Source organism: Gymnodraco acuticeps, unplaced genomic scaffold, assembly GCF_902827175.1.
Source record: "Gymnodraco acuticeps unplaced genomic scaffold, fGymAcu1.1, whole genome shotgun sequence".
Lineage (NCBI taxonomy): Eukaryota > Metazoa > Chordata > Actinopteri > Perciformes > Bathydraconidae > Gymnodraco > Gymnodraco acuticeps.
The window spans coordinates 166,731-190,216 of record NW_022989899.1 but is presented as its reverse complement, the minus strand read 5'-3'; the positions used below and the strand labels follow the sequence as shown (position 1 = coordinate 190,216).

The 23,486-nt window shown below is 41.8% G+C and overlaps 1 protein-coding gene across 1 annotated transcript in view; it reads right to left on the bottom strand.

Annotated features, from left to right (window-relative positions):
- Window positions 1-23,486, bottom strand: part of LOC117540013 (protocadherin Fat 3-like) — a 196,562-nt gene that overhangs the window by 57,032 nt on the left and 116,044 nt on the right. The window contains 4 exon segments of the mRNA XM_034206402.1: window positions 3,273-3,412; window positions 9,367-9,435; window positions 11,715-11,925; window positions 12,422-12,736. Coding sequence (XP_034062293.1) covers window positions 3,273-3,412; window positions 9,367-9,435; window positions 11,715-11,925; window positions 12,422-12,736 — 735 coding nt within the window.

Here is a 23,486-nt window from a genome sequence, read left to right as displayed (position 1 = left end):
CCAGGACCTTCTTGCTGTGAGGTGACAGTGTTAACCACTGAGCATCTGTGCCCACTCTATCCCTGCCAAAATACACATACTGAGTAAGTATTACAAAGTACTGTGCAAGATGGCAGCAGGACCAGGAGTAGGACCTCGCGGAGGAGGGAAATGACAACGTGCTCTTTACACACATCCAGAAAAAGGACTCTGAGATTTGTTCCGATTCCTATCCAGAGACAACATAAAGAGAAGCGAAGGGAAACGAAGACAGGAGTTGAGTCGAGTGCTGCCAGGCGAAGAGTCTAAATTTAAACCCTGCTGCAGCAGTCGCCCTTCTGTTGCTCAACTGTGGAGACATTCCCTGGCGGCAATACGCCATGCTGACTCTCCATCTGGGAGCCTTCCTCCCATCTTACAGGTGTGTGTGTGTGTGTCTCTGTATCTGTGTGTGAATAGGGAGTGTGTCTGAAACTGTGAAAAAATATAGAAGCCAGTATGTGAAGAATGTATCCTTCTAACAGACAGGATTAAAAGCAAAACGACAAAAAAGCTTTATAACCCAAGACACGGGTTGGAATCCTCAGAATCATAAGCGAACATCTTGACACCGCGTCACAGAGGTGAGGATACAATTACATTTTATTGACAGCTGCAATCTAGTTTTACAACACCACAGACTATGGTCACGACAATGACTACGCAGTCGCTTCAGCAACTCACTGACACAGTGTCTAGAAAACAAAATAGGTTTCATATGACTTTGTAGATGAACACATTGAATAGGATTGTTCTTCTTTTAATGTATTTATTTTTATTATTCAACCCCTCTAGAATTTTGTAGTAAGTTAATTCAGTAGGGAACACGTGTATTTATTTCTTTGTTACCTCTTGGGTCTTAGTTAAAGCTATTTCAATGAGAATATTAAGGTGGATGGTAAGATGAATTTGTTTACATTTCAATGCAGTTTACAAAATCACCTTTTTCTTTAACTTTGACCTCATGTACTTATTGTTTAAATAAGTGTAACTTCGAATAAACAGTTGGCTTGTTTCCAAATTGCAATGACTTTTTTCAGTACAGTGTTATAGTTACCCATAGGAAGGCCAATCATTTAAATAGTTCCATTTGATATCATCAAGTTCAACAAGCACAGGGAAAAACAATGTCCTCCAAGAAGATACATAGTAGAAAAGTAAAGACTCTTAAAGGCTCTTTTACCCCTAGATAGGCTTATGAAGCAACCTATCCAAACCTTTAAATTCAATAGTTAGTTTGAATGAAAAGGTCAAAGTCGGCTCAATTCAGTCAACAAAGGTTATAAGTAGTGTTCATTGGCAGGATGTGTTGGTGGAGCTCTGACAGAGGAGCCAATGAAGGATGTGGATCCGGTGCAAAGGATGAGAAAGGATAGAGAACCATTTCTTTCCTCGACTATAATGTCCAACGTGAGGTCACTGACCAACAAGACGGATGAACTGGCTGCCTCGGTGAGCGGCCACTCCGCTAACAGAGGGTTCAATTTGCTCCACTTCACAGAAACATGGCTGATGGGAATATACCAGACAGCCTGCTTGAACTAGCCAACTTCATGCTGGTATGGACAGACGGGAGAAACAGAGCGGAGGAGGAGGTCTTGTTCACTCTGCTAACTCCAACTGATAATTGTAAAGGAATGCATTTGCACTCCTGATATCAAGGGGAAGGCAGTAGCTTTGAGACCTTACCCTTCCATGGGAGTTCTTGTGCACCATTGTTGCGTTCAATAGTCCACTATCTGCTGATTTGGCAAGCGCGAGTTACATCATCCACATCTTTTAGTTGCTGGACTTTAAACGCAGAATCTGTGTTGATTTCAATCATAATCATATCACAATCAAAACAAACTTCTAACAGAGTCGTGCGAATTAGACTTTTAATGTCATCGCGCCGAACATTAGCCGCCTTCAACTTAGCGGTAGTAAAGTGAAGTCATGGAGTTGCTATAAAGCCTAACGTTAGCTATTTACTTGGGGTAATTGGATTTACGCTTCAACTATTCAACTAATATAACATTGGTGTTAAGATGTCGAGATTATCCTGATGAACAAAAGTGCAAGCATCATAAACGTGTGATTGCCACCAACTATATACTGGGAAAATCCCATTGCTTTTAGTCAGTGGAGCCCTTGCGATGCCGACTTCTGTGTCAGCCTACAAACATATGCTGGACCCCTTGTATATCAATGTGAAGGGGCCAAACAGCTCTTTTTCCCTCCCTGTTTTTGGAGACAGACCAACAACTGATACAGCTGGAAGCCCCCTACAATCCATTGGTAAGGCAACAAGGACTGCACAAAGACTGTGAAGGTTTGGTCTAAGGGCACCAATGAGACTCTACAAAAGTGTTTACATGTCATAAACTGGGAATTGTTCCAAGAGGATATTAAATTGCATCTGTTTCTGTGAGGTCAACAGCATTATACCCTCTAAAAGAGTAAGCAAGTAAGTAAAACTTTATTTATATAGCACCCTTCTCAACACGGATGTACAAAGTGCTTTACAGTACAGTACACAGGACACAATTCAAAGTACAACTATAAAATGTAGAATAAAAGGCATAAAACAGCAGCAGGTAATACATAGGATAAAACATACGATAAAACACCAATAAAAGACAGCTACTACCTCACCTCCTCCGACGACCCAAAGGCCTGTCGGAAAAGGTGGGTCTTTAAATGCCCCTTAAAAATATCTATTGAGGCAGCTGCTTCCCAAACAACGAACTTTGGACTAACAAGGAGATCAAAACACTTCCCAACAGAAAGACGAAGACTGTCACGGTTAGGGATCATGAGGAATTGCTGGCTGTCCAAAACGAGCTGAAGAGGAACGGAGGATTGAGGGCAAGGTGTGAAAAAACAGGGAAGGAGGTTTGTAATGGAATGGAATGATGCATTTAGGGTCCTGGCTACATTAGCCAACTCTTTACTGATCTTATAAGATTCTTTTAACGAGAACTAGTCATTGGGGCCACCGTGGCTCAGGAGGTTGATGGTCATTCTTCAATCGAAAGTTTGGTGGTTTGATCCCCAGTCCACGCTGTCAACATGTCCTTGGGCAAGATACCTAAACCCAAATTGCTCCTGATGGCATGGCCAACGGGGTATCTCTGTATGACTGTGTGAATGGGTAAACTTGTATATGTAAAAGCACCTTGAGGGGTTGCAAAGACGGGAAAAACGCTTTCTAAAATCCAGTCCATTCATACAAAATGCAGCCCATTGACCATTGTTATTTGTAAATTCCATACCTGTGTGTACGCAGTGTTAGTTCCGTCTGTGGCCTGCACTGATAGGTTGTAGAAGGAACGCTGCTCAGCATCCAGAGGCTTGGCGATGATGATGGTGCCCGCAGCCTTCTCCACGTCAAACACACTGTCGCTGGTCCCACCTGCTCCGGGAGGAAGGTCATACAAGAGGAGGGAGGTGCACAAAGTGTCAATCATACAGACAATACACATTGGTGGGATGAATATGTGAATACACACAACAGACAGTTTTATTTATGGAGCGATGGTTTTCATTCATATGCAGAAGCGTCTTCACTTTAAATATGGCACAGGGGTGAATTTGGTGCTCTGCCTACTGCACGTGACTGGAGACCATTGCTGCCCACACTCTCCATTGAATTTCCTTGGGAGTGTGTTATGATATAAATGAGGGAGGGATGGCTGCTGACAGGGTTAACCCCCCGACCCGTTACACATACACACACAAAATCCACACACAAACCAACTCTCCAAACTCCTGCAAACAAACACTTAAAAGCACAAGTTCACTGCAACACAATGAAGCTTTAGCACTGGACATGCAAGCGACCATCTGTGTGTGTGTGTGTGTGTGTGTGTGTGTGTGTGTGTGTGTGTGTGTGTGTGTGTGTGTGTGTGTGTGTGTGTGTGTGTGTTTGCACACTGCACACTTGTTGCACTGAAGGCCAAAGGACACTCCCAACCCAATATAGAAATGTTAATGAGTAAACCGTGCAAATTACCATAACTGCAATAAGAAAAGCAAGGCACGGAAACACACCAGTTGGGAAATTAACTACTTTTTTTTTTTAAAACACATGATGAAATATATTTCTACTTGTGCATCCTTGCTTAAATTCTTATAAAGCCGAAAACCCTAATCCCACACAGCAACCCTAGTCCTAGCTAACATGACATCACTTTATAAGTTTTAAGCATATGCTGAAGATTTTTTGGAATAATATTGTTATTGTTGGTCAGGATAATTGTGACATAAAAGGTTATTTTGTCTCATGCTTGATTGAGTTATTGTTTTAAATAAAACAAAAGGTATCTCACAATTAGGATAGAGATACTTACAACTGTACTACCATTGTCACAGTATTATGGTAGAATAGAATAAGCTGTTCTTGAGGTGGAGCTGTGCTTGTTATCAGGCATTAATACTCATCTCACCAGCCATATTTAATTAAAAGTATGTGTGTGTGTGTGTGTGTGTGTGTGTGTGTGTGTGTGTGTGTGTGTGTGTGTGTGTGTGTGTTGCAGGTGTTGCAGGCTCAAAGGGATTCCTCGATGGCAAATCTTTCTAATAATTTATGAACACAGTCATTACCACTTAGCCAAGGCTTACTGTTTGTGTGTGTGTGTGTGTGTGTGTGTGTGTGTGTGTGTGTGTGTGTGTGTGTGTGTGTGTGTGTGTGTGTGTTCACTTCCATCGATGGGTTAGTCTGCACTCATCTAATTGATGTCCGGACATTGCAATACATCGGCTTTGAATCCGTTAGAAATATATATATTTTAATATCTGTAGGTTTTGCTTTCAACATTTGTAGGTCATGTTAGTAAAAGTTAGGTTAAACTGTTGTGGGCACAAGGAATTGTGGGACAACATTATCTCCTCTCCTTTCTTAAAGGCCCTGTCACACTGTCCCGAAATTGACACCCGATGGACACACGATAAAGGAAATGTTCAAATTCGGCTGTGATCGTAGCAACATCGGGCCATTCGTGAGGGCATCTTAAGCCATCGTATGACCGCCGGTGGAGTTTCTCAGGCTCCGGCAGCAACTTAGTGAGCGGCAACTTCGTAAGGCACTCGTGAGGGCATCTTGTCAAATCGTGTCATCTTCGTGTTACCATCGGTGCCTTCACCCTCACTCTGATCGGGGCGAATGCCCGATGGCACCGATGATAACAAGATGCCCTCACGATGGCCTTACGAAGGGCACAATTGACACACGAATTCAACACAAAAATGAACCTTCGCAAGGTCCTTCGGCAATTTTTTGGCATGCCAAAGATTTTGCCACCGCTCACGAAGTTGCTGCCGGAGCCTGAGAAACTCCACCGGCGGTCATACGATGGCTTAAGATGCTTAAGATCATCGTGCGAAATTCACAATTCCATATTCGTGTGTCCATCGGGTGTCAATTTCGGGACAGTGTGACAGGGCCTTAAAGGCCCTGTCACACTGTGATGGCCCCGAACCACACACGAAGGCAACATTTACATTACATTTAAGACATACAACTGCAATGAAAGTACCAAAAACAATTGTGTTACAGTACTATGATACTGTACTGATATCTTCAGACTTTGTTCTTTACTTTATCCGTCGTTATATGTAGAACATATTACGTTTTCTCCGTAATGTTGTTTCCATAACAACAACAACTTCCTGTCAACTGTCCTTCAAAATAATATATTATATCCTTTTTAGTTTCACAGAACACAAATTGGGTTATTTACATAATATGTTTACATGATTTTGTTGTGCAATAAAACAACCCGATGGACACACGATAAAGGAAATGTTCAAATTCGGCTGTGATCGTAGCAACATCGGGCCATTCGTGAGGGCATCTTAAGCCATCGTATGACCGCCGGTGGAGTTTCTCAGGCTCCGGCAGCAACTTCGTGAGCGGTGGCAAAATCTTTGGCATGCCAAAAAATTGCCGAAGGACCTTGCGAAGGTTCATTTTCGTGTTGAATTCGTGTGTCAATTGTGCCCTTCGTAAGGCCATCGTGAGGGCATCGTGTTATCATCGGTGCCATCGGGCATTCGCCCCGATCAGAGTGAGGGCGAATGCCCGATGGCACCGATGATAACACGAAGATGACACGATTTGACAAGATGTCCTCACGAGTGCCTTACGAAGTTGCCGCTCACTAAGTTGCTGCCGGAGCCTGAGAAACTCCACCGGCGGTCATACGATGGCTTACGATGCCCTCACGAATGGCCCGATGTTGCTACGATCACAGCCGAATTTGAACATTTCCTTTATCGTGTGTCCATCGGGTGTCAATTTCGGGACAGTGTGACAGGGCCTTAAAGGATGGTCCGGTGTTTCATATGGAGATAACAAGGGAAACAATAAAGCTCCTTTCCTAACATCTAAATGATTTGAACAGCTTTTATCATGGTTGATTCTTCCGGAGTCTTTTCACTCTGTTAGCCTTTCTTGCTTAGGAAGGTTCCTATTTGACCTTGGACTGCTCAGTATTCAAACAGACAGAAGAGTACATGTGGCAATGTTGACATGTTTCTGTGTGCACCATAACATATTAATGACGAGCAGCTTCAAACAGCCACGTCAGCCCTCCAACCTTATCATCCTTATTTAGGGCATACAGAAGAAAAGGGTCTGGCAAGAATCCTACTGAGGCCGGAAATAGCCTCCCGCCTGCTGACGGCCAAATTACAGAGAGAAAAAACACTGCACTCCGCAAAACAGGGGGAGGCAAAAAAGCCTCTGTTCAGTTCTAAAATGAGTTTCCACTGCCTGTCTGAGGCCAAGTTCATTCTCATTGGTTCAGATGGACAGTTTTTCTCACCACTGAACATGGTGATGTCTCACCTCACACTGCTAGTAATAACGTAGTGTGATCAGAGTTAACCTCCACCCTGCTGCTGTCCTGTCATCCATGCAGTGAGACACTTTTGCACCTACATTAGCTAGCAGTTACTAGCAGCTCCTGTTAACACTGTAAACATGGATGACATCTTTAATATGAAATGCTTTTACTCAATAACAGGTATACATCTGCAATATATCTGCAATTGTACGGCGCTATAATCACTTTAATGAAGAAAATACTTATTTTTATAAATGTCCCAAGCCCTTTAAGGTCACAATACTTAAATTCTATCTATGACAATCAGGTTACTTAAATTTCTGCTACTCATCTTTGAGCCATGGTTGTGAACTATTTTGTCTTTATTTATATTTTATTACTAATGTGTGCTTTATTTTTTTGATTATTTCATGTCTCTTTTTTTTTACCTGCTATTCAACTTTTGCTGTAGCACTGTAAACGTCCCCGCTGTGGGAATAATAAAGGATTTCTGATTCTGATACACTGTAGAATCTTTGCATATGACAATAAAGCCTTGCATCTTGAATCTTCAGCCTCTTGTGGCCAGAATCAGTATTGCATCAAAAGAACACTCAAATAAACTCAGGACAGAAAATCAGTTGGATCAGCAGAAGGTTTTATGCCTTTCAGAGCTTCTGTAATTTCAACAGAATAATTAGTAATTGTGTTTTAAGGTATGGTTGGTCTGTGTGGGTGTATGTGCTATATTTCGTAGTCTGTATTATGCACTCTTTGTATTTTGCATTTTAAATGTGTGTATTTCTCTGTGTATGTGCACATCTATTCTTTCCATCTATAACGTTTTTTTCTCAGATACGCTGCTTAGAAAATATTGCTTCCTCTTTCTCTCTAGCCAATCCTGAGGACAACACCAACTTTTTGAAGAGTTTGTTGTTTATCAGTCTTACAGAAGAGCTACACTTATAACATCCAACACACCCCTCTGCATTTTATTCACTCCACTTCCCAGTATTTTTTACTTTTCTTTTTACTAGGGTCAGCAGAGTGCAATCTTGGCACATATTTCAGAGTTGGTGTGGATTAAACGGACGGGAGTTTCTGCTGACGATGGTGTTTAAGCGCTGTGTGTTTGATGCTGGAGGCTGTGTTGTCTTCTTCAGTTCCAAACCTGCTGCCCAACAGTGGATTGCAGCCATTTGTTAAGCTAATGGGTCAGCAGAGAGAGGGAGACTAGTGTGCCCCTGTGAACCTGCCTTTAAAAAGTGCTGCATGAAGGCATGCATTCATTCCATAAGGAGTGTGTGTACAGGTGCTGCTAACAGCAGGTCATTAGACAGAGCTGTCACCCAGGTAACCCCGGTGGTTGTTGCCATGGGAGCAGATAAAAAGGTTGCGATACCTTTTTACCAAACCGTTCTGCCCACCAATGAACCTTGGCTTCAATGTAGTCCATTAATGTCACACACACACGCGCACACACACACACACACACACACACACACACACACACACACACACACACACACACACACACACACACACACACACACACACACACACACACACACACACACACACACACACACACACACACACACACACACACACACACACACACACACACACACACACACACACACACACACACACACACACACACACACACACAATGTGGTGGAGATCTGATGAGGTGGCTAAATGATGGAGATGTAAATGTGGTGTTGAGTGATAGCGAGCAGCCCACCACACATTCTAATAAAGCACTCTATTTCCTTTACTCAAAAAACAGACTGGGTGAGTGAAGTCCCAGCCAGACCACAGCCTGTAAAACTGTGTGACTAAAAGCTATCTGTTATAATATTAACACGTGATGTAATAATGTGATGCCTCACCAGCGGAAAGTCTAGTCAAAACTGACTGCAACCTCCCACATCATATGTGTGTCTGCTCTCCGGTGGGCTGTCTGGGTCGATATGGAGTGTGGAAAGAAGTGTTTGCATGTATGTGTCTGGTTTGTGTGTGTCTAGTTTGTTTACTTGTGTATGTGTGTTTGTGTTTGTGTGTGTGTGGGGGGGGGGGGGGGGTTAGCCATTTGATTAGCCAACTCCGACGGAAGAATTTACTTGCTGTATTGTCTACTAACCCGAGCTTCATCATAGAGGATTTTCCATGCAAATTCTCATTGGCTTTCACATGAGTGCTGCTGACTAACACACACACACACACACACACACACACACACACACACACACACACACACACACACACACACACACACACACACACACACACACACACACACACACACACACACACACACACACACACACACACACACACACACACACACACACACACACACACACACACACACACACACACACACAGTTTACTCAATATGTCAGCAGCATCAATGAGAAGCACGGGAGGTGATGGGCGCCGGAAAAAAAGGGCAAGGAAAAGGAACAAATATGGTGGAAAACAAGGACAGGAAGTGAAAAAAGAGGACAGCAGGAAGAGGAAATAGGAAACGAGATACCTTCTGAGGAACAGTTCCTGCCACAAGCGCTCTGCAGAATATAGAACATCTCACGAAAAGACCTGGGACCTTCCAGGCATGAAGCATTGAGGAGAAAGAGGAAAGAGGAAAGAGAAGGTGAGACAGGGAGGCCCGAGGGAGAGGGACAGCAGGAGGAGGAGGAGGAGGAGATGGAGAGGAGGAGATGAGGAGACAGGACAGAGAAAGATTTAAAGAGGTGAACCTCTATCTATTTAATGCTATGATGAATTCTACGGAAAACAACACGGTTAATGTCTTATTAGGGACATTTGTCCTTTTAGCCAATTAAAAAATATATTTTTTTCTGATGGGTTTAACTTCACTTATGCACATTTTTGAGGAACGAAGTCTTAAATGTAGGGTAGGTAATTTCGGAGAAACCAGCTCGAGTGCGCTAGAATTTGAAAATACACAGCCGAAAAAAATCTGCCCCTTCCTTCAGACTTCCTCCAACACACACGAACGCGCACATGACCAATGAGGGCACGAGATAAGTTTGTGCACAGATGGAAGGCTGACAGGCAGGTTAGGCCATCCAGTTACTTTAGCCGGGCCGGCTCAGATGATTGGTCGTGCTTTTTACAGTACTACGGCTTCCAGAGATGACATTTTTTTATGGATTTGTTGTCAAAGCACTTGAGATATTCATTGCTATCGGATGTTAAGAGCATTCCATGGAATATAACAACAAGTGTATCTCGAGCCGGTTTCTCAAACTTACCTACCCCACCTTTTAATAAAAAATGTTATGGACATGAAATGTTCTTTCTTTTTCTCTTAAGACAGAGTGACCTTTAGTAAACACCCTTTATATATCGCAATCAACATGTTTTGGTCTGTTTGCAGTGTTTCCCCGGGACTGAGTGGCTACGAACTAAAGGCTAACGTTAGCTTGTTTTACTGATAGCTTGATTCATCGGGGGCCCGAAGAAGCACACCGTTACATTTGATAAAAAATATTTCACATTACTCTAGCTTTGAAAAATGTAGGGAAACATTGGTATGAAAGTTATAACACAACTCAACAACAGATATAGTTCTAAGCGGAAATATTACATATTATACGTTGAACTATTTGTTGTATTAATGTAATATATAGATTTTTCTTTGAGCCTGTACATAACACATGCAACACATGACTGAGACACAGGATCATGATGAAAATATCAGACTTTTTTGATCAATGCATCTATTATGCATATACTCTTGTTCTTCAACGCGCCTTAAAACTGCACTTATATAAGTGTGCATAAGCCTTACATTCACATTCAATTCATGAATATGAATGATTTAATTGAATGTATTTATTATGCATGACTACAAATGTATACATACATATTTGTTCCATATTAATACTTACAATGTCACTTTGCATATTGCATTGTTGCTTTTGCACACACATTGGAATGATGCAGTCTCTCTCCTGTTGTGAATGGCCTCATTAATACTAGTTAAAGTGAAGGAGTGGGAAGGAGAGAGGGACGGACAGAGACATCTTGAGGAGGAGAGAAAAGATAAAGCAATGGAGAGCCTGAAGCACGAGCCAGAAGGTATCTCCAGCTGGATACACACCCATGTCACTGCTCAGTGACAACAAAAGGGAAAACGGATGGTGCATTGTGGGGACTGCAGTCCTAACTGATAATGTGGGCCCAGAGAGCCCTCAGTGCATGCATCAAGGCTGGGGAACTCTGTGTACATATTGACATATAAAGAAACTAATGGAATTATAATCAAAAGTACTGATTATTAGAATTCTTTAATCACTTTTACAACCCCAGAATCGTCAACATACATAATGCGTAAAGAATTGAGCTTAGCGCACTGGGCATGACATAATCTTGTTAAGCCTTTTCAAGTGGGTGAAAGTGAACTTTGACGGATTCAAAGGATTTAAGTGCGCCATGTTGGGCATTTCCCCATTTAAAGGAGAATGTCACAGTGGCTTTAAAATGTGTCTGAATGTATCGAGAGCCCATGGGTTCTCTAAGCAGAGACATTATGAAAGGAACTAAATGAGTCATAGAGTAATATACTTATAAATAAGATGAAATCCCTTAAAGGGAACATCCCTTCAAAATAGATTCAGGACGACATGAAGATCTTTTTGATCAGTCGCGATTTCAATCCATATCATGACCGGACAACTGGAGAAGCTGCCACCGTGGCGACTGGGATGGGCAGAGCATAACAGATCATGCAGCAAGGCCACAGTATCTGAGCAGCACCTCAAACACACACCAACACACACCATGCCCTACCTCACACTACACACAGCTCTCCACCGGCTGATAGAGGATCGCCCTCACCTACAGGGGGGTGTTTACCTGTGATGTCAAACCACACGAGGGCGGAGCTCTGCTGCAGGGAGACCACGCCCACAATCTCTGACACCTTGTCATTCTCCATGATGGTGAAATTGTAGAACTGCTCATCGAAGAGCAAGGGGAGCGTGGAGGGGGGGGGTCGACGGATCCACTCGATGTGCAGGCGAGCCGTGGAGGATCTCTGAGGACGCCCGTTATCTGTCACTTTGACCTGGATAGCAGGAATGAGAGATTGAAGCATTTATTGAAACAACAAATAAAGAAGCATCAACATTTCTAAGAATTAAATGTATTTAACTTCTTATATGTAAATATTTTGAATCTAATATATTTTATCTTTTATTTGACATTTTACTTTTATATTAATGTCTATTTTATTTAACCTCTATTTGCACCCCCTTATTTTAACTTCTTGAGTTTATATTTATTATATTTCTATTTTATTTGATATTTCTTTGGACATTTTATATTAATGTCTATCTTGTCTATCTAATGCCTATCTTTTTTTTCACTTCTTGAGTTCATTTAACAAAAACCCATTTCCACTGGGATAACTCAAGTATTTTGATTCTAATGATTCTAGTTCTGGAAATGTCTGCTTAGGTGAAATGAGATCATAACCACAATATCGATACTTAGATATTAAGTCAAACTTTTGTTCGTAATGTAGCTGACATTTTCCTAATAACTGCTAAAGGTTGTCGTACAGTCAGGATGTCGTAGCTCCCGGCAGTGAAGGCCTTGCGTGAAGACACCACTGCAGTCTTGGGGTCGATGAAGAACTTCCCGTCCTCGTTTCCGTCCACGATGCTGTAGGAGAGGTCGCTGTTGGGCCCGTCGTCGCGGTCGTAGGCGAACACCCGATAGATGGCCTCGCCCTTCTTTCTGCGCTCTCTCTCTGGGAGTTTCACCTGGTAGACCTTCTCTGGAAACGTGGGCTTGTTGTCGTTTTCATCCAGAACCTGAACCATCACCCACACTGTGCTCTGCCTGGCTCCTGGACCCCCGTCTGACACCAACACCTGCAGGGGAAGTGACAGATTCAATACAAATACACACGCAGAACATGTGTTTCAATTCAGGGATATGAAGACGTGAAAGAGGAGGCACCCAAGGCCTCTGAAAGACTAAACCAACAGAGGACTTATACCTCATTCACACCAACGCAACTCTGGTTCAAGCTCCGTGCTAGAGCTTTTCAGCCCCCTTGATCTGATGATCAAACGCACAGACCACTGCGCCACCCGTCCTTTGCTCAAATACCTTAGCGTATTGGTAAATAATAATCAATGAATAATCAATTGTTCAACGGACAGAGGTGGAATATCTTATACTTGAGTAAAAGTAGCAATAATACTTTGTTACAAGTAAAAGTACTGCATTCAATCTTACTCAAGTTGCCTGTTGTGGGTAATGGCCCATTTCAAAATGCTATATATTAAACGACTGGATTATAATTATTGATTATTGCTTTAATGTGTCTATATAACAGCTGGTCATAGTGGAGATCATTTTCATTATTTTGTATCCTGCTGTTTGATAACTTATAATTATGTGTCAGTGTTTTTTTTCCAACAACATAAACCCACCAAGCCCCGTGACTGGCTGAAAACATATTTCATCAGTCCCAATATTGACTTTTCTGGTCCAGATACCACAGAGGATGTCATTTCCCTCCACACACCACTGGAGTACTTCCAGAAGTTTGTGTCAAAAGACATGATTCGGGCTTTGGTAACCAACACAAATGAGTACAGCTTTCAAAAGAATGGAACATCCATCAACACAAATACAAAGGAAATTGAGAAACTGATTGGCATGTACCTGAAGATGGGCCTAGTACAAATGTCTGGAGTCCGTATGTATTGGGAGACAGACACAAGGTATTCCCCTGTTTCTGATGTGATGGCACGCAACAGATTCCAATATCTGTTGACATCATTACATTTTGTAAACAACTTGACAGTGTCAGAGATGGAAAAGAAAGACAAACTCTGGAAACTCAGACACTGGCTTGATACATTCAGAGAGAAATGCCTGCAGGTGGTACCAGAAGAACACAACTCTGTGGAGGAGATGGTGATTCCTTTCAAGGGGAAATTTAGTAGCATCAAGCAATACATGCGAGGAAAGCCACACCCATGGGGGTTCAAAGTGTGGGTGAGAACTGGAATCTCTGGAATGATCTGTGACTTTGATGTGTACCAAGGCAGTGTCAATGGGATACGAGTAGGGATGCTCCGATTGCCAATTTTGGGGCTGATCGCCGATCCGATCGAGTGGGTGGGGGCTATGGGGATCTTCCATTTAAAGTGATATTTAAAACTCAGTTAATGGGGCTCATTTACTGGCGCTTCCACAAACAAGAGGCAGGATTTCTGCCTCACACACGTTGCATACTGCTATTTTATTGTCATTTTTTCAGACACCTTAAAATACTGCCAGACTGGTGAAGCCATTTTGGCGAGCTTGTTTTTCGTGCACAGAGAAAAGTGTCATGTATTTTACGTCATGTGATCGGCTCTCCTGATCGGCCTTTATAGGGATCCCCGATCGATCGGCAGAGAGTGAATATCAGCCGATAGAGATCGATGGCCGATCGATCAGAGCATCCCTAGTCTGAACTTGGATTGTCAGGTGATGTTGTGATGAAGCTTGCCTCCACACTTCCAGAAGGTCAGAACTACAAGATCTACGCAGACAACTACTTCACCTGTGTCCCATTGGTAGTAAAGCTCCTTGATTGTGGGATTCATTATGTGGGAACAGCCAGGTAGGTGCGCTTACCCAACTGTAACCTTCAAGAGGAGAAGAGCTTGAAGAAAAAAGGGAGAGGAAGCTTTGACATCCGAGTGGAGGCCAACCACAACATCTGTGCTGTCAAATGGTATGACAGCAGAGCGGCCACACTTGTTTCATCCTTTGCTGGACCAGACCCTGTGCAGAACATTCAACGCTGGGACAAAGCCAACAAAACCTATGTAGAAGTTGAGAGGCCTTCCATTGTGGGTACTTAAAACAAGTACATGGGAGGTGTGGATTTGTTGGACTCGTTTACGGCCAAATACAATTTCCCCATGAAGTCCCGACGCTGGTACGTGTACATCTTCTGGCACACCATCCTCCTTGCTGTGATCAACGCCTGGCTCCTCTACAAGCGGGACTGCAGAGCTCTAAAGATGGCAAAGCAGGAGATCCTGAACAGGAGACAGTTTCAGGCAGATCTCTCTCATCCTGGTAAGAATGCATTTCTGCTATTTGCCGTATGTAATATTTTTTACTTGTTTCCTAATGTATTTTTGACATGTATCTAAATTGATTCTGTTCTAATCAGGTGAACACAACTCCTCTGAAAACACCCAAGAGAGGACGACCATCTTCAGGCAAGGGGAGCCCAGCAGCAACAGTGACATCAAGGAGCCCGTTGAATGCTCAGAAGAGACCATCCTCAGGTGATGGGAGTCCATCCAGAGATCACAACCTCCACTGGATGTACGCACATTTTCCAGTGAAGACAAAGAGAGGACGCTCCAGACACTGCAGTAAAGGGTACACAAACACACAATGCACCAAGTGTGACGTCCGTCTGTGCTTTTTCAACGATAGGAACTGTTTTTTGGACTACCATTGCATTACTATTTAATAAATGACTATTCATAACAAATATGACTGTGTGATTATTATTCATGCTATACTGATATGGGGCTAAGTAAGCAATCAATCCTGCAAATTAACCCTAGTTGTTCAATATATGTATTCAGACAATGTGAGTAGAAATACAGGAATTCTGCTCCCACCTAAGGCCACATTTCCCTAAAAACTTACCAAAACGTAAAAAATATGAAAACTCTTTCATTTCTGCTCCAGAGGCTCCCTACAACAACATCTGAAAGGTCAAAAAATTAATTCAAATGTTTTTCTATATTTGGGCTTTACAGGGTTAAATGCAGTAAAAAAAAACAACAAAAAACAATATTGATGCAAAATGTTGCAAAGGGGAAGTTTAAAGTAGAATACATTGAAAATACTTGTGACGTAAAGTCCCTCAAAAATGTACTTAAGTACAGTCCTTGAGTACATGCACTTTAATACATTCCATCAGTCAACTGGCTCATTTTAAATCATATTTAATTCATGTGATGAAAATGAATACATGAATAACATTAGCACTTCAAGTGTTTTGCTTATTTGAAGGCCCACAACTGTGTGGTTCTCAGAGATTTTGCGACATTAGTTGGTCAAAAAGTTAAAGTCACTACATTTTACTGCTTTTTCTGCACTTCCGCTGAGATGATAACTGCATTTCATTTCCCCAGTACTTGTGCAAGGACAATAAAGTGCAATCTAATACAATATAATCTAATCACACTCTATTTGCTTCTGTTGTCTGTCCGTTTCTGACAAGTAGGATGAAAATGTATAAATATGTCTTCCTTTCTTTAGAAAGCTACTTCTGCTTTTGTTCTTCTGAAATGATAAAGAAGGTAATCACTGAGAGGCGGAGCTAGCCAATGAAAGCTACAAAGCACGCTTTTCGTCTGTGTCCTAAATTTATATTAATTTAGCTAGAAGTGCAATCACTTTGCAGCTTGTCACTGATTCACGACACAGCAGCAGTTCATTTCCCCTGTGCTCATGGCTGGCTTCATTTACGAATACCATCTGTCATTTTAGAAAATGCCAGACATGAGGAACTGCAGTGATTGTGAAGAAAGAGTTATCCCCAACCTGGCTTACAAGATTACTGACTATAGAAGGAAAAGCAGGCGGAGAAAACATAATCATAGGAAATGGGAGAAAGGAGGAGGAAGATAGAGTAAGATATATACATGTTATTCTTTAAAAGCTCTTAGTACTATGGTAGTGTGTGTGTGTGTGTACATTAATGTGTCTACCTTTTATGTATTAAAAAAACAAGTGATGCCCTTCACTCGACAACATGTATGTTGTGTGTCAGCTCCTTAATATAGCATCTTCAGAGACCGTGAAAAACCAGAGCCAAAATCAGTTTTCAATTTATTAATCAAAGGATAAAATGAAAACAACACAGATAATTGATGTCAAGGCACTAGACTGGAGTCAAGACAAAACAGGCATTACATCCATTCGTTATTGTAACCCAGTTTCAGCCGAAAGAGCCGAATCAATGTTTCATTACACAGCTTCACGCTCAGCCTCTGAGAACTCCAACAGTTGTGACAGTGCCAAAAAGAAAATTAAGTGGTAAAAGAAAAACAATGTTTGCAAGTTCTTGCTAAGACTGCTGCATATCGTATCAAAATAAGCTTCTGGCAATACAAAAGAATCAGCGGCTGCAATGGGTTAGAAAATATATTTAAATGACTGAAAAAGACAATGACGCAGTATTGCCGTAATCAACCCGACTCTGGCTCAGCTTCCTGACATAACCAGTCCTAAATCAAATCAAATCAAGTTTTATTTATATAGCACATTTATAAACGATTTTTGGTCGAGCCAAAGTGCTGTACATATAATACAAATAGCCTACAGTAGAGACACTTTACAGCAAATACAACAGCACAGATTGTTCAGAATATCAGTATGAGAAAAACGACACCCTCTGTCCTTAGACCCTCACATCGTACAAGAAAAAATTCCAGAGAAACCCCACAGTTTAAGGGGAACATGGGAGAAACCTCAGGGAGAGCAACAGAGGAGGGATCCCTCTCCCAGGACGGACAGACGTGCAATAGATGCCGTGTGTAAATCGAAGAGATAATACATTTTACAGCATATAGACCGAATGTTAGGAAATGCATGTGTCTGTAATAAGAAGATGAATCCACGAGGATGTCAGCTACAATCCTGTGGAAGCCATCAGGGAAGCAGCATGACAAGACTCAAGGCAGGACCGCAGGACCTAACAAAGTGCCTCAAGCATCTCTCAGAGCCTGTTTCCACAAAGCATCTTTATCTGAGCGTTAGCAAGTTTTTACATTTGTTTCCAATGGGGAGATTGATGCGTAGGTGGTGTCACTGTAGAAATTGTACAAAATATATGTCTTTATGTTTCAGAGGGAAACATCATAACATAGCCCGAGAAACTTGTCTGTGGAAGCAGATTGGTATGAAGATAGATATGGTGCAAAATGCGAGAGCGTGTAAAACCTGATGTGAGCACTTGAAAAAAAAATGAACTTAGTGATGAAATGTTCACTTGCAGATATTTTTTAAATATATTTTCCATTACAACTGCAACTTGGTTATTACAACCTCTCAAATCAGTCATTACAACTTCACGAATCTGCTCTGTGGCAGTATAAATCGACGAATCTGCAGCCTGATAGGCCTGATAGGCACCGTTCACCGTTCCTGTTCACGCCGCAGCGGAGCCGGCTCTTTTCCCCGAAAACCGGTTCTTACCAAGCTCGAAAAAAGTGTCGGTCTAGAGGCAAGAACCGCATACATACGTCATGCTTACGTCGGAGAGGGGCGAGATTAACCTGAGCTAACAGTTTATGGAAAGTATGGCAAATAAAAGTTGAAACAAGCAGAAGCGCTGAGCAAAGTGATTAGAACGCAACCACACACTTGTAAAAAAACACACTTTATAAAGTCAGGCAACACTAACCAGGCTTCGTGTGATTCTGTTTATTTGTACCTTACTTTGACCATCCGTTCGCTGTTATTGATCATTGTGGAGAGCAGGCAGACGTTTGGTTTTGTATTATAGCAGCTATCAGATGTCAAGTCAAGTCATACAACATTCTGATGAATAAGCCCAGTTTCCGCATTTAAATCAGTTAAAAGACAGTGGTTATGAAAATGGATTCAACCCACACTATGATCTTCATTACATACACAGTTAATCATTTGAAATCTAATTTAGACCGATGACAATCATATTAGATTCATATTAACCCTAGAACTGCAGACAATATAGCGAGGACTCAAAAAGTCTGTTCAAAAAGGCAGAATTCCAGGTAAGAAAATCATATATGGCTTTTGCCATTACACATATTTAATTTAAATGTCTGTTAACACTAGAACCGCCAACAGCGTCAGCTAGGGCTGTGCGATTATGGCAAAAATCATAATCACGATTATTTGGGTCAATAATTGATATCACGATTATTTTGACGATTATTCATTGACCGTTTATTGAACTTTAAAACAAATAATATTTTACCAATAAACAACATCAACAAATATGTTGGAGCACACTTCCAAAACCATACTAAACATATATTAATATGATAAATAAAAATAAATTAGACCAAAATAAATGAAATCAAACATGTTGCAGTGCACTGTCACAACCTACTGAAAACTCCTTAACATATAGCCAACATTTTGGTAAAACATATTCAACATATTCCACTCAGTTAAACGTTGAAGGCTGGCCCACCGTCATGGTCCAGAAGTAACAGGAAATAAATGTTGAACTACAATTTAAGACCAAATAAAAATGTTTAGGCCACCATGGCAAATGCTGGTAGGGCTGCTCATGTCATCTCTTAAAGATTTTTTGCAAGAAACACCAGCCTGTTTACATGGTCTGGTTTCAGAGATGAGCGCAGGTAGGTGACAATATTGCCACCTGTACTGAAGACCCTCAGCCACGCCCCGACACAGCGGTGACGCCGGCCAATCACAAAGCTTTGATGCGTTCAAGTGCATTATTCTGGCACAGGAAGATTATGTTACAGGACATTAACGATAAAACAGAATTTTGTTGTTTTGTTTTTATACACATCTCGCGATCGACTGGTTGGGCACCCCTGGGCTAGACCATAGGTCCGTTGTGGTGGCAAAGTAGTCAGCTGAAGCCACATCTCTCTCAACTTCCCCACGGCATTTGTCAAATAATACCGAATGAAATAATACCGAGACGGCATCGCGTAACGCTTGTCCAACGTGTTGACACAAACGGAGCCTACACACGGCGGCGTGCGTTGCCGCTTCAACGCTTCTGTCCATTCACTTTGAATGGGGTGACGTCACGATTCGCCGAACTGCATTGTGGGAGCAAAGCGTAGCTTCTCTCGCGGTGCTCGCTGCAAAAGTAGAGCAATGTTCTACTTTTGCCGCCTCGACGGAGGCGTCAGCCAATCAAATCCCGCGTATGCAAATCTGACATTACAAGCGCTAGCCAATCAAAGCGTGTGTATGTTGGGAGAGCCAGACCGCAGTTATTTCCCATGTCAAAAAATGGAGGAGAAAATGATCGTGGCGGTACTATATGACCAGTCCCTCTTTACATACAGGGATACAAACCAGAGGAGCCAGGCATGGGGGGAGGTGGCAGAGACAGTGGGTGAAACTGGTAGGTGTTCGCCTGTTTGGGGAGTTTATATCCAGTGTACTTCGTTTGAATGGACAGCTAGCAAGCATAGACAGTATATTTAGCCAGCATGGATGTAGCATGAATGCTTTGCTTTGTATGTCCGGGGCGGGACATTCATGTGATTGGTTGTTGGTCGCGTTGTTCGTAAAAAATCCCCAAGCTTCAGACACGCCCACCGCCAAGCGGTAACGCACGCCGCCGTGTGTAGGGGCCATAACAGTGCTAACTGGGCACATATCTTTAGCGATGTGAAATGTAATGGCACCTGTAATATCTCTGTGTCTCTGCGAGCTCGTCGCGTAGGCCGTTGCTCTGTACAATGCGTCCTGAATCGATGACTGTGATGATGTGGTGGATGAAGTCGAGCGGCATCTGCTTTTTGGTCTGCTTTTTGTTGTATTATTGCCCGGTCGTATTGCACTTTGTGGTTGTATTTCAGATGATTAAAGAGATTGGTTGTGTTAGCGTGTGGTGCCAACACAACCTGGTAACAAATCCTGCACTGTACTTTGTTTTGCTCCACGTCGGACTCGTGAAAGCCAAAGTACTTCCAAATAGTGGAAATAGTTGTACCGTTCTTTTTAACGAGTTGCTGCTCTTGTTCTGACATCTGAACACTCACAACACATGTCACTCCCACGTGGCCGAGTGGGCTTTTAGGGAGGGGCGAAGTGCACCCAGCTAAATAATCGTATTTTGTCAATTATGCTGTTTTCATAATCGTCGCAAGCCATAATCGTAATCGCGATTAAAATACGATTAATTGCACAGCCCTAGCGTCAGCACCTACATATCATTTCAAATCATTGAATTTGTTCCTCTTCATAATTTCCTTGAAATTGCTTCAGTTTATCATCATAACAGATCAAAAAGATTAATTTACACAATAAATCAAGGAATGATGCACTTCTACAAACAAAAACAACGTCATTAAAACATTTAAACAATCTACTAAAAGTAGATGAACTACATTATTCAAAAGTTTACAGTAACTTCTGATAATAATAACACAGGGGAAATAAACGAGGCATCTCTTTTCCTCTCTCTCTCTCCCTCTCCTGACAGCCCGTCAGTATCAGGGTTAGTCAAAATGAATCCCTTGGCGGTTCTAGTGTCAGGGTTCATACACTTTTTCACCAATGATTTTCAATGACCTTTACCTAATTTTCCATGACCAAAAAAAAATGACCACTGAAAATGGTTTATTTGAACATGGAACAGGAAAATAAGGTCTGCATATGAAACATGTTGTGCCTATCTAAAACAAATCAAGTAGTAGGCTTACTAGCTTCTACACGCTGAAGCAACTGTAGTCAGGGATGCAAACTCAGCAGGTATGAAAAAGGTGACAAGGACCCGAGCCTCCCCCCCCGACCCACGGAATATCGGCTTTAAAATGAGGAATAACAGGATTTTAGCAGTCAGAACAACTAAAGCAGCAGGTAATAATAACAGAAACACTAAAGAGTCACATTTAATAGAAATATATAAAAGCATTTATTTTAATTGTGTAGCAGTCAGTTTATAATTTTGGCAGCACTGTTGAGCATTTTGAAAATGTATTTTCATGCCTCTGTGCAAGGCTTAGTCTTTTTATCTTTATAGCCAGTGGTGTAAAGTAACTAAGTTCATAAACTCAACAAGTACTATACGGGGGTACAATTTTGAGATACTTGTACTTTATTTAAGTATTTCAATGTTTTGCTACTTTGTTCTTCTTCTCCACTACAATTCAGAGGTACATGGTGTACTTCTACTCCACTCCATGTATTTAATACCTTTAGTTACTTCACAGATGTGGATGAATGGTGTGAAATATAATCAAGTGTTAAATCAGACTTTAGTTCCACCTGGAGTAAATTCACAAGCTGCAGTATACAAAGTCATTCAAACTAGCTGCACCTTTACCATCTTTGAGAACACTTTCATGATCAATCGTTATAAAACATATCATATATATTATTCTGAAATGGACCAATCTGCACAATGACTACTTTTACTGTCGCTACTTTCACTATATTTTCATGAGAATACTTTTCTACTTTCACTTGAGGAACATTTTGAATGCAGGACTTTTACTGTGATAGAGTATTCCTACACTCTGGTACTTCTACTTTTACTCAAGTACAAGATCCGAGTACTTCTACTTTTACTCAAGTACAAGATCTGAGTACTATACTTTTATTAAGTACAAGATCCGAGTACTTCTACTTTTACTCTAGCACAATATCTATACTTATACCACCTCTGTTTATAGCCTATGAAAAAATCGAAGGCTAAAGCTAACGTTAGCAGATAGTGACAATGTATGCTAGCTAGCTCAACGATTCCTTAAATAATATTACAACAGAAAAACGTTTCAGTTCACATCACGCTCTGCCGCTCTGCTCTGAACACCTGAACGGCCCGTTCTAACAGCTGTTCACCAGCGGTGCAGTCTGTAGATAATGTAGCTGACCCTCATCCCGGAGCAGCAGAGTTCAGCCGACAGGCAGGAAGACTCGAGCACACAGCTCGCGCTTCATATATTAAAAAATAACACCATGCGCGTTATGATGGCACATAACAGCTCGCGACCGCAGATTATTTCGGCGATTAGATAAAAATGTAAATTATATTTGACGCAACTTTAGTTACATTTCCATGACTTTTCCAAAACTTTGGGAAAAATATTGTTTTCCATAACTTTTCCAGGGCCTGGAATTTGCATTTTGAATTTCCATGACTTTTCCAGGTTTTCAATGACCGTACGAACCCTGTAGTGTTCATGTACCGTTTTGTCCTCTCTTTGCAATGCTTAATCGATTTGAAACCAAGTCTAACGTAGCTTAAATTTAACGTTAGCTTTCTAGCTAACACAACACATGCACGCAGTGGTGTAGTGGGGATTTTTTTACTGGGGGGACGCTATTTTAATTAGGTAATCCCAAACAATGCCACACAAGTGCGCACGTGCGAAGTGCACTCACAACACGGGCAGACAGGCCCAAAGAAACTACCGGCATGCTTAGTCCTATTCTTTCACACACAGTGACGTCACGAGCTACCCACAATGCAACACGCGCCATATAAATATATATAAATGCGCCATTTTCCTGGAGGTGCTAATATCCTGGAAGTGCAAATATAAACAGCTAGCTAACTAGCCAGGCAGAGCGCAGTAGGTTTTTTTTCTGAATTAACGACCGAAGAAATCGCTGCATGTCTTCGGATTACATCTCTGGACTTGAGGGGTGTGCTTTAGGTCGTTACCAGCGTAAACTAGAGCTGTGTGGGTTGTTACAGACTGCCTGCAGATGTATGGAAAAACGACAGTGGCCTTCGTCGATTTTGGCTGCATCTACGTCTAATTTCTGGAAACACCAGGTGAATACCCCACTTGTCACAATAATATTATCATGCCATTGCATATATGTGGTATTTTAGAGTTGACTAGATATTGATTAAGGCAATAGACTATGATA